The sequence below is a fragment of the Odocoileus virginianus genome, chromosome 12 (genome assembly GCF_023699985.2).
Source record: "Odocoileus virginianus isolate 20LAN1187 ecotype Illinois chromosome 12, Ovbor_1.2, whole genome shotgun sequence".
In the NCBI taxonomy this organism is placed as follows: Eukaryota; Metazoa; Chordata; class Mammalia; order Artiodactyla; family Cervidae; genus Odocoileus; species Odocoileus virginianus.
In genome coordinates this window covers 61,896,599-61,911,394 of record NC_069685.1, presented here as the reverse complement: position 1 = coordinate 61,911,394, position 14,796 = coordinate 61,896,599, and the positions used below count along the sequence as shown (strand labels likewise).

At 47.9% G+C, this 14,796-nt stretch overlaps 1 protein-coding gene across 3 annotated transcripts in view; it reads right to left on the bottom strand.

Moving 5' to 3' along the window:
- Window positions 1-4,669: 4,669 nt before the first annotated feature.
- The window catches only part of SEZ6L (seizure related 6 homolog like), a 182,812-nt gene continuing 172,685 nt past the window's right edge, over window positions 4,670-14,796 (bottom strand). The window contains exons 14-17 of one of the 3 annotated variants that reach the window (XM_070475480.1): window positions 13,649-13,681; window positions 10,697-10,811; window positions 10,480-10,582; window positions 4,670-7,945 (exon numbers count right to left, since the gene is read on the bottom strand). In XM_070475480.1, the coding sequence (XP_070331581.1) occupies window positions 7,916-7,945; window positions 10,480-10,582; window positions 10,697-10,811; window positions 13,649-13,681 (281 nt within the window). In that variant the 3' untranslated portion in view covers window positions 4,670-7,915. The remainder of the gene's footprint in view (window positions 7,946-10,479; window positions 10,583-10,696; window positions 10,812-13,648; window positions 13,682-14,796) is intronic. The other 2 variants (XM_070475481.1, XM_070475482.1) reach the window with 2 other exon arrangements.

The following is a 14,796-nucleotide window of genomic DNA, read 5'->3' as shown; positions in this document are numbered from 1 at the left end:
TTTATGAATGACCTCAAAGTAACAAACTCTACCTTTTCTGCTGACCCCCACTTCTGAAACAGTTGAGGAAGGAGGTCCAGGTTGGGGGTTTGGGAAATGAAAAGGCATATCTTGCTTTTGCAGAAGAGGGTGGTAGGGTTGGTAGATAAAATATCCAGTTAAATGTGAATTTCACATAAAGGATGAATACATTTTAGTATAAGTATATCCCTAACTGCACTTTCCCACTGGCTCAACTTGGATCATGTGACCATCTCGGAACTAATCAAGGAAACTGTGATTGCTCAGAGGCTAGCCAGGTGCTCACAGACTCAGAACTTACTTACACTGCAGATTTACATATATTTAAAAATCTGATTTTCAAATTTAACTGGTGTCCTAGAGTTTTATTTTCTAAATTTGGCGACCCTATGTGGAAGGAAGTAAGATGTCTGTTAGGGGGTGGGGGTGGTGAGCAGTGGGCCCCAGTTCTATGAGTGGGAGAGCACGCTGAAGTTCAGGGAGGGAAAGAGATGAGGACAGGAGACCAGGAATGTGAGACTCTTGGGGACAGAACTGGAGACAGATGATTTTAAACACGTTTCCTTGGCAGATATGCCTTACCCTCAGTTCCCTTGAGGGACTGTTAATAGAGTTCGATTCTCACCAGGCTCCCCTGGTGGCTCAGATGGCAAAGAATCTGCAATGCAGGAGACCTGGGTTCAATCCCTGGGTTGGGAAGATCCCCTGGAGAAGGGAATGGCTACCCACTCCAGTATTCTTGCCTGGAGAATCCCATGGACAGAAGAGCCTGGCAGGCTAAGTCCCTGGGGTCGCAAAGAGTCGGACCCAACTGAGTGACTGACACTCTGTGAACTTAGAGCCATTTAGGGTGAAACTACATGAGCCCTGGGTCCAAGGTGAGCTCATTTTTTAACCATAACACCTTCGGCCCGGGTCTGTTTCGTGGGCAAGGAGGAAGAACCAGTGACGTTTGTTTCTCTTTCTCTGTCGAGTCAAGGGCAGTGCATTCATCCTTCAAATTGAAAACCGTTCTATCAGAAACAATGCATCTCATCGGATGACTTTGTCCAAAAGGAATGACCCACAGGCAGTGAAGCGTGCCTGTTTCTTTAGGATTAGGTAGACCTTCAACTAAAGCCAGGCGGAGGTTGCCACCTGGTGGTTGAAAGCTACTCAGACCCTTGCAACCAGTCATATTTTGGTTGATATTCTTTCTTCACAAATATTTAAGAATGCCTGCATGTGTCAGGCAACAATGTTGCCAACAGTAGTATTAATAGCATTGTTTTAAAATGGGAATTTCTGGGACTTTCTGGTGGTCCAGTGGTTAAGAATCTGTACTCCCAATGCAGGGGGCCACGGGTTCAATCCCTGGTTGGGGAACTAAGACTCCGCCTGCCATAGGGTGTGGCAAAAATAAAAATAGATAAAGGACTTTTATTGTGTGTGTTTTTTAAGTTGTATGTTAAAAAATAAATAAAATGGGTATTTCTTAGTTGAATGTAAATAAAAACTTAGAAATGTGAGGAAATAAAAAATAGGTCTTTAAAACTTTTAAGTCATAAAATTCACATTAAAACTATTTTTTCTGTCCTGTGCCATCTTTTAGGTCAGAAGGTTAGTAAATCTTGGACAGGCTCATAACATGGAGAGAAAAAGATGGGGAGAAGAGGGAAGACAAGGGAGGGAGGCGAGAGACTCGAACAGGAGGTTGGCGGGGGCACAGGAGCTGAAACATTGATAGAACTTTCCAGAAAGTGGCATTCATACCTTATCTTTGCTTTTAGGTTCTGCTTGGGTGAAATATTTTCTCTGTTTATACAGTTTCTGAACATACAGAACCATCACCTGTGTTCATGGAGCTGGTTTCATGCATTATTATTCCTGGGACAGGTAGGTGGATGTTGGCGCCATCAGAGGCCCAGAGTTTTCTGTCACTTAGTGTCTGTCCATTCTTAGTGTCCTGCCTCTGTCCTCCTGCTGGAGTCTTCCATTGCAAGATGGACACTCAAGTCCTGAAGCATCATGACTGGGTTCAGAAAGGAGGAAATGGGGTGGGGGGGTGTTGGAGCTGTATTACCTGAGTCTGTCCCCTCTTCCTGGAAAGGCAAAGACTTTCTTAGACAACCATCCCCCCCCCAGCGATACACACACACACACACACACACACACACACACACACACACACAGCCAACTTCAGCTAATGCTTGTTGACCAGAAGGAGTCAGAAGATCAACCCTAACACCAAGGGAGGCTGGGGAAATGGGTAACAGGATTGTCATAACTGAAACCAACCATGACCTGTTATTGGAAGATGGGCTCATGGCAGCTGTGAGAAAAACGGAAGTTCTGTTAGCAGAGAACAGAGAAACAGACATTGGATAGGGTAACTTTCAGTGTCTGCCCCAACATTCTATCACTTTTAAGACAGTAACGCTTCCTCCCACATACAGGGATGTAGAAGCCCCATACCAGGAAGCTTCACAATGATGTAGAAAGACATCTCCTCCCTGTTGGGGTCCCTCACCCCAATACGCTGCTTATCATTGATCGAGTCAAGATTCAGACTCAGAGCTCCAGCTCCTCACCACTGCTGAGTCCAGCCAAACACCTCCTGGGACAGAGCCAAGTGAGGCTGACACTGCATTCAGGGTGTCCAGGGGATAAAAGCCTGCTTGGAGGCTTAAAAGCCCTCCAGGAGGGAGCATTACTGCTCAGGCTGGCCTGCAGACATTCCTAGCCTGGGCGTGGACCAGGAGCCGACCTCCTGCGTCCCCTTCCCTCATGGACGAGCTGTGTGGACCTGGGCAAGTGACTTGACCTCTCTGAGCCTCAGACGCCACATCTGTAAGAGGAGAATGACAATAATTTTACTAAGAGTAGAGCCCAAATGAGAGATTAAAGGGAATCAAATAACTAGGAAACCCAAAAGAGACAGGGCTTTCCTGGTGGCTCAGTGGTAAAGAATCTGCCTGTCAATGCAGGAGATGTGGGTTCGATTCCTGGGTCGGGAAGATCCCCTGCAGAAGAAAATGGCAACCCACTACAGTATTCTTGCCTGGGAAATCCCATGGACAGAGGAGTCTGTGGGCTATGGCCCATGGGATCCCAAAAGAGTTGGACAGGACTGAGCGATGAAACAACAAGAAATTTAAAATGTAGAGAAAAAAAAAAAAAAAGAAACAGCACGCAGTCAACAAACGCTAGTGACTATAGTCACCACAGTCACTGCGTGCTATTTCCTTTTCGTTACTGTTTCTAGCTATCCTGGCAGGGGTCTCACTGGTCACTGCCTCAGGGTTGTCTTGCTCCTGGCCCAAGGCAGCCCATCCTGCTTAGCCTGTCTGGAGCGCATTTACTAGTGCGGGTGGGTTCCAGTATCGGGGAGTTCTTGTCTCGCCACTATTGTTCTACACCTGCAGGCAGTCGGGCCTGGGAAACAGACTCTCGGTTTCCGAAAGTATCCTAGGCACATTACCTTTATCTTGTCTGTCCTTCCTCCGCATCTCTGTTCCACGACTGCTTGACTGACAGGCCTATGAGAGGAGTCAGCCCCACCCTGGTCCAGCCAGCGGCCCCGCCCCCTAGGAGGAGCCTCTCCCCAGAGGATGTATCAGAAGCCCCGCCCCTTCGCTTCATCGCGGAAGATGATTGGACAGCTGTGAGGAAGGAGCACGCCCCCACCACCACAGGGGATGCTGCCACTCGCGCCTCCCCAGCCCTTTCTCCGTGTGTCGTGAGTTGTCCCTGAGATCTAGAGCGACCCTGGAGACCCTGTTCCCCTAATCCTTGAGAATTACTTAAACTTTGGATTCGATTCCCCACGTGGCCGCCAGAGAGAATATTAAACATAAGAGTCCAGTCCTGTCTCCCTGCTTGGGGGTCTGCCCCCTCCCACCTCTCCATCCCGCTCCCGCCAAGCAACCCTCTCGCTCCACCTTCCAGCCACACTGGCTTTGTCCTTCAAAGAGGATGAACTCTCATCGGCCTCCCTCTGCGCCGAGGATTCCCCAACAGCCCAGTATGGCTCTTCTCCTCTAAAACCACCGGCTTGATCGCTCACCTCCAACCCCACACCGCACCTGGCTTCTCCCGGCACTTGTCATTCTTGGCACGAATCGTGGCTTGCGGTCATCTATCAGGATTTCTCTACTTTCTTCTGGGTACCACCTGGAGCATCGCTTTGTCAAATGGAGACAGGCTAGTGATGGTAAATTGTATGTGTCAACTTGACTGGGTTAAGGGATGCTCAGATAGCTGGCCGGACTTCATTTTTAGGTGAGTCTGTAAGGGTGTCTCCCCTAGAGATTAGCATTTGAATTGGGAAACTGAGTTACGAAGATCACCCCCACCTAGGCAGGTGGGCATCTTCCAATCCAGAGAGAACAAAAGGTGGAGGATGGTGAATTTGCTGGGCTTGAGCTGGACCATCTCTGTTCTCCTGCTGTTAGACATGGATGCTATTGGTGCGTCCTGGATGGTGGTGTGTCTGATGATGGCAGTGGACACACTGTTCTGCACCTTCCCAGAACCGTTCCCGAGTTGGCAGTCCTGCCTTGGCATCAAAGTGTCAGTATGTGTCACCCCAATCAAATCCCCAGAAGCAGGAAACAGTTGCCTCGGTGCCATCCTGGAGTGTTTATAACAAAACCCCTGTAACTTTGACTCTTTTTCATTTGTTTTATTAGCATCAATATATACAAAGTGGAAAATGACTTCATTATTTTAGCTTAGAAAGTTTGTTTTGCGTTTAATTTGGGCAAAAAAAAAACGGAAATGAAAACTCCCCAGGAGAAAGCCCACCTACAATAAAACCTTACCTCAAATGACCCAGTGACCTCAAAAAGCATAGGAAAGTCAGACCCTTTGGGTCGACCCCAAAGAAAAGGTCATTTTTACCCAAGGCTCACGCTTAGCCTCAATCTACCCATGTGTTTGCCAAATCCCGTCCACCTATACAACCATTTGGGTCACGCAGCCACTTCGTTTCCTGCTGGGCTGTTTGGCAGTTTCCAAAGCTATCAGCCTGAGGTTCTGCAGGCTCTCCAAGGAGCTGGCTTCAAAAGATAATTTTTTAAAGCATGTCTGTGGAACTAAGTAAGGATGGCCATCAAGTAGCGACCGGAATACTTATGTTGGCTAAATAATTCTACCCTCTACCCCTGAAAAAAGCAGAAGGATGAGTTCCAAGCTGAAGAGAGTTGAGTGTGTGCCTTTTTAAAGCACAAGGTGGTAGCTGGCAGATACAGCTTATACGAATTAGCATGTAATACACACCATCACATGCATTCTTTGAAGCTCGAAATCTCTGTAAACGTATTTCCCCAATGTTTTACAAAGGGTAGCTTGTAGGAAGGTTCAGTCCATTCTCGAGTTTCTCAGGATTGTAGCCTATTCAAAAATATTTAATCCCAGCGGATTTTGACATTGATCTTAGAAAAACAGACATGACAGGAGCTGAAGTGAGATGCCTGGTAGATTTTTGGCATGGCTATCATGATTTGTTTCACCTTGACATATTACAAAGACACATTCAGATATTTGAAGAAGAAAAATAGACGCCAACCTGTCCTTCAATCACAGTATACCTTGTCAAGCTTGCATGATCCAACTTTTGGCTTAAACTTGTAAAACATGGTTACAGGAGCTGTACTACTAAGACAGAACTGATACATTGGAATCCTGAAAAAAAAACCAAAAACAAAAGAAAACAAAACTCCACCTCTCTACTCCTTCCAACAGCCAATAAGAACGCCTAGGCCATGGCTTGGCCAGTTTTAGGGAACGGGGTTAGAATAAAGATTTTATTTTTTGTCAGTCTTTATGAAAGGCAAATGTTTAGTGTTCACATAACCATAGTCTGTTCTAATATTTAATATCATTAATAGACTTCTTCATTCTGGATGACCCAAGGTTAGGAGGGCTAAATCAGCCACAAATAGATATCAAAGCAATGATTGGATCCTGCCTTTTTTAAAAATTTTTTTTAAGGGTTTGCATTATTTGCATTGCTGCTGTTTCTCCAGACATGACATTGCTCACCAATGGTCTGGAACATTTCTCCTCTGGTTCTTTCATAGAATGGGTGGACTCTGGGCCGCTGGAAGGCAGCCTTTTATGACCTCTTGCTGTGCACCACAAGTGCATGCTGGAAGGAACAAGTGTGCAGGATCCTTTTCTGGCAAAAGGAAAATATAGTGGGCCTCAGACCCCCCGAGACTGAGGTCAACGGTCCTGCTGGGAGGAGGGTGTATATGTCTGTGTGTCTGCAAAGCCAACTGCTGTATTCTGTTTCAGAGGCTTTCTAAGCAAGCTTCCAAGACACGGACTCCAGGCCATTGCCCCAAAGGCAGGGCAGCCTGAAAAGCCTTTTCATGTTTGAAAACTGGCTGATTTAAAACAATTCTAGAGAGCATGAGAAGGTGCCAAAGAGGGCCCCCAGGGCGACCAGGCCGGTGCGCCTCTCTGAGCCATCGGCCATCACTTGGGAGATGAACCAGACTCACGCGGGCTATTACTTCTGAGCATCCTTACCCCTCACCTTCTCTGTACACCTATATTTAGGAAAAAAAAATCTTCCCGATAACCACACACTCACCAGTCCTACTGAGGTGGGGCAAAGGACCCTGATAAAATGCCAGGATGCTCACAGGATTAGTGAACTGCTGAGAATCCCTTTCTGGCCTGAAACTTCTCCCCTTCTCACTGGAGTTTGAATCATGTGATGAGGATGCTGTGGGGGATTTTAAATCCATGTTCCTCTTCCTAAGCATCTCCATGGTCAAGCATTCACACCACCATTCAACATCTGGGCAGAGCTTCGGAGAAAAGAAAAGCAGTTTCTTTCTATGGGACCCTCCCTCCAAAATACTTAAATGTAAGGGTCTTCTGAAGGTGCCACCTTACTTGAATCTCCACTATTTTAAGGGCTCTGGCACTCCAGCATCCTGGGGGGGGGGAATCAGGGCTCACCCCTGGATTCTTCCCCTGCAGCCCCACGCCCTTGTGGCAACATTCCTCATGCCTCCAAAGCACGCGGATCAATCATCACAGCTTGAGGGTGGCCTCGCTGAACACGGTGATCGATTCTGGCCCTGGGGGCATAAATTACCTGCTGTTTCATCACTGGAAGAGTGTCACGGAAAAGAACATTTTATCCACTCCATTCCCTTACCCAGTGATCCCCCTCATCCAGTTCTTCACTGGAACTCAAATCGCTCATCTTCTCTGAAAACTTTCCTTTGTCATCTGTCACCTTTATAGAAAGAAAACATTTTCTTAGTTTGACAGCAGCCAGGGAGGCTGGGGTGGAGAATGTTCATGGAACAACCTTGCTGCCCTCAGAGGGGTCGTGGGAGGGAAGGGTTGGGGTGAGTCCTTTGAGAAGCCGGGAAATTGGAAGGAAAGACGCAGACTGATTTTGGAGCAAAGCTGTGTAAGTCTCTATGCCAAATTCCAACCCCAGTTAACCCAGCAAGAAATACCCCTTTTCAACCTAACCTTGGGACTTAGATTTGTACGAAAACACCATGGGCATGGATCCTGAAGATGCATGCAATTTGATGCAGCCATAGTTGCTTATGGGAGACAGCCTGTTGTGTTCTGTTTATTTCCCCCCCTCTTCCCTCAGTTGCTGCATTTGCCATTTTACAGGTCCTCTACCCGCCTTCACGACTGAGGCCGTGCCACGAATTTGGCTGCAGCTGCAATACATCCGACCACACACCTAAACTCGATTTTAAATATAATAAATACAGCGAAGAAAACAGTAAGTCTCCAGTAAAGAGTCTAAAGAAAAGCCAGCCGACACTCCGGGTTTTCCATCAAATGCCACATGGTCTCTGGATGAGTCTCTCGAGGAGGCTGTAGTTGAGTTCGTATTTCTAAGTTCCCGTCTCATGTGGAGCTCTCTCTAGATGGAAACTTCATACTCTCTGGTTTCCTGCGCGAGAGAGAAGCACAGATCTGGTGACCCCTTCTGTGGCAGAGTGATTCATGGTGTGGTTCTGGATCTTCACTCCTCTCTGTATCTGACACTGGGCAGAGGACTTCGCAGTGCTCTTGACTCTGAACTTGACCTGCTTTTGCCAGTGGGTTATGGTAAAGTGGGGCTTGAAGAGGGCATGTGTGTTTCTGCCTGTGTCTGCCCTTCTGCCATCAACATAAGCGGAGCATGCCTTGATGGCCTCTAGCACCATCAAGATGCTGATAAGATGAGAGTTCTGGACAGCAGAGTTGGGTCACTGGCCAACAAGCCAGTCCCAGATGTGTACCTGAGGGCTGCTGAACCAGAACTATTGCCCAGCTGAAACTAGCCAAAAACATTGTCCCATGGACTGATGAGCAAATTAACGGTTTTTCCTTTGAGCAATTGACTTTAGGGGGTGTTCGTTACTCAGCATTATCATAGTTCTAGACGACTGATACACATAAGTCTAATACATATAATGATACACATAAGTCTTAATAAGGTCTACTTTCTAAAGTACTATTTTTCATCAGCTTGACCTTCTTTGAGGATTCAGAAACAAGCTACATATGTGTAAAATAACATATGACTTTGTCTTACTAGCGCCAAATCTAAAATGACTACAACATCTAGGCAGCAATCAGTTCCTTTTTTCCAATATTCATTGAGTGTATGTGATATACTCCAGGCTCCCAGGGCAGAGAAGGGAGATACCGGAAGTCAGAGGCTTGGACCCGGAAGGGGTTTCTGTCATATGCTTTAATGGAGGTCTGTATTTCCCACTGGGTCAACACAGATAAGCAATTCTGTCTGTGTTTCATGGTAGATGAGACTGTGGTCAGCAGACTCCAGGGTGGTCCTTATGATCCCCACCCTCCTGGTTTTCACATTCTTGTAATGATCCCTTCCCCTTAACTGTGGACAGAACCTATGATTTGCTTCTAAGCAACAGAATACAGAAAAGGTGCTAGGATGTCACTTCTGTATTTTATATTATATAGGACTGTGCCTTCCTCTTACAAGGTGACTCTCTCTCTCCGATTTTGAAAAACCAAGCTTCTATGTTGTGAGTCGTTCTATGAGAGGGACACATGGAGAGGAAGTGAGGTTGACAGCCTACAAGAAACTGAGCCCCTCGGTCCAACAACCTGCAAGGAACTAGATGCTATTAGCAATCATGTGAGCTTGGATGTGATCCTTCCACAGTCGAGCCTCAGATGAGAACATAGCCTTGACTGACATCTTGACTGTAACCTGTGAATCCTGGTGGAGAGGACCTGAATAAGCTGTTTCTGGACTCCTTACCTATGCAATCTATGGGATAATAAATGGGTGCCTTTTCAGGTTCCTAAATTTGCAATAATATTGCCACACATCAATCAATAACCAGCGCAGGAGCTCAGAGTAAGTGGGAGTGCGAGAAGGTTAGCAGGGACAAGGAACAAGTCAAGTTCATGCCCCGCAAACACTAGGAGACAATTGTACACCATCACACAGTGAATTTGAAGGGCTGAGATTCTACAGAATCATGAGTATCTTCTGGTTCTTCATACATGCCTCTGGACCTTTGCATGTGCTCTCCCGTCTTCTTAGTGTCTTCTCCAACCATCGGCTAAGTCCTACCCTCCTTATATGTCTCAGCTTTACATCACTTTCTCAGACATGCCTTCTCCCACCTCCTCCAGGTGCCCCCCCAATCATATACTCAGAGCACCCCATCCAGTTTCTTTCATGGCCCTTAAAAATGATCGTTTGTTGCAGTTAATGTATTTACTGGGATATTTGACTGTTTGACATTCAAGGGGAGAAGGGGGAGTATAATGATGAATGGAATCAAACAGAGTTTGCATCCTGGCTGCAGGTTCTGTGTTCTGACTGCGGACAACCTCGACCAAATCATTTTTCCTCTCCCTGAACCACAGTGTCCTCACCAGTCGATGAGGAATAACAGGAGACTCTAACACACAGAGTTACAAGGATTCAAGGAGATTATACATCTAAGGTGCCTGGCCCATAACACTCCTATGGCTATTACTATTTTGATATCTGTCTCCTTTGTGAGATTATAAGCTCATTAATGGAAGGACTGTGTCTGTTTGGTTCAGCTGTGTCCTTAATTCCAACACAAGACCTGCCACTAAGATATGTAGGTACGTGCATACTGCCACTCAGTAAGGAATGGAGTTTAATAAGATGTCTGGGAATGCTGCCCACTGCCACCAGGCCACTGCTGGGTTCTGATCTGTCTCAGCCATCCCTCCGTGGACCTCTGGTACAGCCCCTTCTTTCTGTGACCCTTCTGCTGAGAATTAACAGACTTGTAGGCTTGTCATTAGCTCCCCAAAGGGCAGCAGTTACCTTAATAGGGGTCCTGGTGGGGGTGAGCCACTGGCCATGCCTTTCTGTCAGCGGCATGGTGAGCAAAAGGAAATTAGACGTCTTGTTTTGATGTCTGTGAGTTCAGAGCAAAGAGGGAGATCCCGGGGAGGGAAGGGAGACTGACTCACCCCCGTCTCGTAGATGGGGTTGTCGAACTCGGTCTCCACGGTGATCTGGCTGTAGGGGTGGGAATACATCAGAGGCAGGCGGAGGCTGGAGTAGTAGCGGCATCTGGAGAGAGGCAGTCAAGGGGAGAGAACTGACTCTTCCTGGACGGGGAGACCTCAGCTTGCCACTCGTGGAGGGGGCTGAGAGCCCCCACGCCCACCTGGAGCCCCGCCGTACCTGGTGATGTAAATGTAGGCTCCTCCCAGCAGTAAGGAGATGATGAGGACAGGGATGAAGATAGCCAGAGCCATGCTTCCTCCTTCCAGAGACGTCTCTGCCGCCGCTTCTGCTGCTGAACACACAGCCGGTGAGGGCACCTGGCGCCCAGCGCGGGCCCCCCTCCCAGCCCTGCACCCCCCCAGGAGCTGATGCTGCAGTGGGTGAAAGCCCTCCTCACTGGAGAGCTGGCTCCAGAAGGGAGAAGAGGCAGAGACCGGAGGAAACGGGGCTGGTCCTTTGCAACAGAGCCCAGACTCCACGCTGGATGGGGTGGTCAGAGACACCACCGAGGGCCACATGCTTTTCACTCAGCTCAGCTGGTAAAGAATCCGCCTGTAATACAGGAGGCCCTGGTTTGATTCCTGGGTCGGGAAGACCCCCTGGAGAAGGGATATACCACCCACTCCAGTATTCTTGGGTTTCCCTCGTGGCTCAGCTGGTAAAGAATCTGCCTGCAATGCGGGAGACCTGAGTTCAATCCCTGGGTTGGGAAGGTCCCCTGGAGAAGGGAAAGGCTACCCACTCCAGTATTCTGACCTGGAGAATCCATGGACTGTACAGTCTATGGGGTCGCAAAGAGTTGGACATCACCGAGCGTCTGTCACTCTTTCACCTCATTTTCTTCGGGGGGGGGGGGGGGCGAGGCGATTAAAAGTTAAAATGTGGTTAAAACCCAATCCAAGGGAAGACTTGGAGAAAACTCGCAACGTGCTAACTGGAAAGGCAGATTTGCTCGACTTCAGTGGAGAAGACAGGGTCGTGTCTAGAATGGCAGGTCCCTCCCAACCTGCTTAATCAGACCCACCAGCAGAGGGCGCTGGGCAGCCAGGCCAGCGCTCGGTACCCACACGCCCCACGCTTGACACCCCAACTGGGACAACTCACGGCTGCACACTCCCAGGTAACCCTCTCGGCCTCACCTGGAGCCTCCCGCTACCTCCCAGCAGTCTGCAGAAATCACAAGAACCGTCATAACTGACGGAGGATGAGCTGGTTGGATGGCACCATCCACTCAATGGACAGGAGTTTGAGCAAACTCGGGGAGAAAGTGAAGGAAGGGGGCCCTGGCGTGCGGCAGTCCATGGGGTCACAAACAGCTGGCCACGACTGAGCGACTGAACAACGACAAAGTCATAATTCAGGGTGGGGGCGAAGGGGGATGGGGATGTTTTCCCAGCAAAGCCCCACATCCCTTTTGGACACTTGACCTCCGTTTTCCTCTGCCATTCTCTGTGGCCAAGTCTGACAGAGCTCGGCTGCATGCCAATCTATAATCCATTAACTGCCACAGTTTGGGCCTGAAAAATCAATTTTAATACCTACGATAAATGCGTGAGCAGAGAACATCGCAATGGCATCATGCCCTCTGAGCAACCCAGGCCTTCGAGACGTTCTTCTGGCTCACTGGTTGGTGGAAGACACCAAAGGAAGGGCCTGAGTCGAGACTAACAGCATAAATGCCCTCTTTTTCCAGTGGACTGGCTAATACAGGCTCTGTTCCTATACACACCGGAGCCCCAGTTCCATCTGCTTGGATTAAAATGTCATCTGTTGCAAGAGAGTGCAACTCATGACATCTAATTCCCACCGCCCCAGATTCTACGTGGACTGTGTGTTGTCAGAAAGACAAGCGGCTCCAACAATAATTTAGAAAGCATCCAACTGGTTAAACTTAGAAAGACAGTTCACTTGTCTTGGCTGTGCTGGGTCTCTGTCGCTGCCAGGCTTTTCTCGAGTTGCAGCGCGTGGGTTTCTCATAGTGTGGCTTCTCCTGCTGTGGAGCACAGGCCCTAGGGAGCACCGTCTTCAGTAGTCGGGAGCACAGGCTGACTTGCTCCGGAGCACATGGGGTCTTCCTGCATCAGGAAGCGAACCCGTGTCTCCTGCACTGGCAGGCTGAGTCTTTACCACGGAGCCACCAGTGAAGCCCTGAAACTTTTTTCTTTCTTTTTTCTTTCTTTTAAACAAAACAGTGTTATTTTTTTCTGACTTGACAGCCCAGTGAGTGGTTTTGGACCAAACCAGATAAAGGTTATATAGAACAGAACATTTTACATATGAGAGGGGTTGAAAAGGGAAAAGAAGACAAAATCCTGCATCTCTTTTAGCATCTGTTCCCCATTAGTAAATCTCGCTTGGTAATTTCTAACAAAAGAATAGAAAACAGGGACTTCCCCAGCAGCCCCTTGGTTAAGAATCTGCCTGCCAACGCAGGGGCCAGGGCTTGCTCTTGGGTTTGGGAAGATCCCACATGCCGTGGGGCAGCTAAGCCCATGTGTCACGACTGTAAAACCAAGCCTGCACGCCCTAGAGCCTGTGCCCACAGCCAGAGAGCAGCCTCCACTCACGGGAACTAGAGAAAGCCCGCGGGCAGCAACAGACAGCACAGACCAAAAACCAGAAACACACACACACACAAAACAAGGGGTCGGGGCGGGGGGCGGGGGCCCAGGGATAGTTATGCTTGGGGGAAGAAAAAGATGGAGGGAAAAGCAGATCACAGAGCATCACCCAGGGAAGAGGTTTCCCTCCTGAAACCAGGAGCCTGCTCAGCGTGAAAGGTGAGGTGTCCCTGGATTTCGTTCCTCAAATAGCACCACATGGTTGAAAAGTCTGACAAGAGGAGCGTGTCGTTCTCAGGCATGTGGACCCCTGGATGTTTTCCGCTCGTCATCATGAACAGAACTGGCATCTAATCTTTTTCGGGTCATAGTTAGGACCGTAAGTTGCAAACACAATGATTTTTTTTTTCTTTACAATATCATTTGTTTTCAGATTACCTTCAGCAATGTGAAGGCAGAATTTTTGCTTTTTTTTTTTTTAAAGCACGTGGATAAGGATCTCCAAGGGCTTTCCCTTGGTTTCTGCTATTAACTTGGTTAATGGGGTGTTCTTCTTCGTGGGACTCACCTTCTAAGGCATGTTCAAAGCTGTCTTGATTAACTGAAAGAGAAAATTGGAGCACTGGTCGGTGTCAAGTGAATTCACTCTGCTTGTATGAAACGAAGGTGCACCACCCCCCTCCCCGTTCCCCGACCCCCCGATCAAGTGCATAAGTCCATGCCCTGCTTTGCTGAAGTTAGTGCTAGTTTGTTTGAAATCTTGGGCTACTGGAATTAGTGGGAATGCCTGGCCTCATTCCCTCCCTATGTTCCTTAGAGAAGATGAGACACATGAAAGAAACAGGGCAGAAATCACTGAATACTCACCACGTGTCAGATACTGGGCGTCAAGACCTTTATATATATTTGCACTTAACACGACAATCCCATTAGGTACTTACTATTATCACCTCCATTTAACAGATGAGCAAACAGAGGTTCAGAGAAGGGAAGTGATTTCTCTGACACCACACAGCTTCTAAGTGACGGAGGCAGGATTTCCTCCATTCTGTTTGGCTTCCTCGGGCCTCTGCCTCTAACTACATAGTTGTGATCTCTTCAGTGTTTTTGTGTTGGACAAAGGCTGATGGATGGTGAGGTGTGAGACAAAAGTCTCCAGTCCTCAGCCCAGCTGGAGGAGGAAATATGCATTTATGTGAACCTTTCTAATTTCACTATTATTTCATATTGATTTGGAATACAGGATTTATATTCCATATTTTCATTCATTCATTGCCTTACACTGGAATTCTCTGGACTTTGTTCAATCACTGTGCAACTTCTCTGGAGGCTGAGGATGCTGGAGGCTGGCATCTTCACGCTTTGGCATCTAAGTCATCATGATAACTGAGCACAGAAATATACCCACACAGGGACTTCCCTGGTGGTCCAGTGGTTAAAACTCCATCTTCCAATGTAGGGGTTGCAGGTTTGATCCCTGGCCGGGGGGCTAAGATCCCACGAGCCCCGTGGCCCAAAAGCGAAAACATAAAACAGAAACAAGATTGTAATAAATTCAATAAAGATTTTAAAAATGGTCCACATCAAAAAACTCTTTTAAAAATATACCCACTTAGGTGGGGTTCAAGGATGCAAACCCCCAGAGTGAAGGGCTTTGATGAAAAGATTGTATGATAAGGTAATGAGAAGCGGTGACCCCCCAAAGGCTCAGCGATC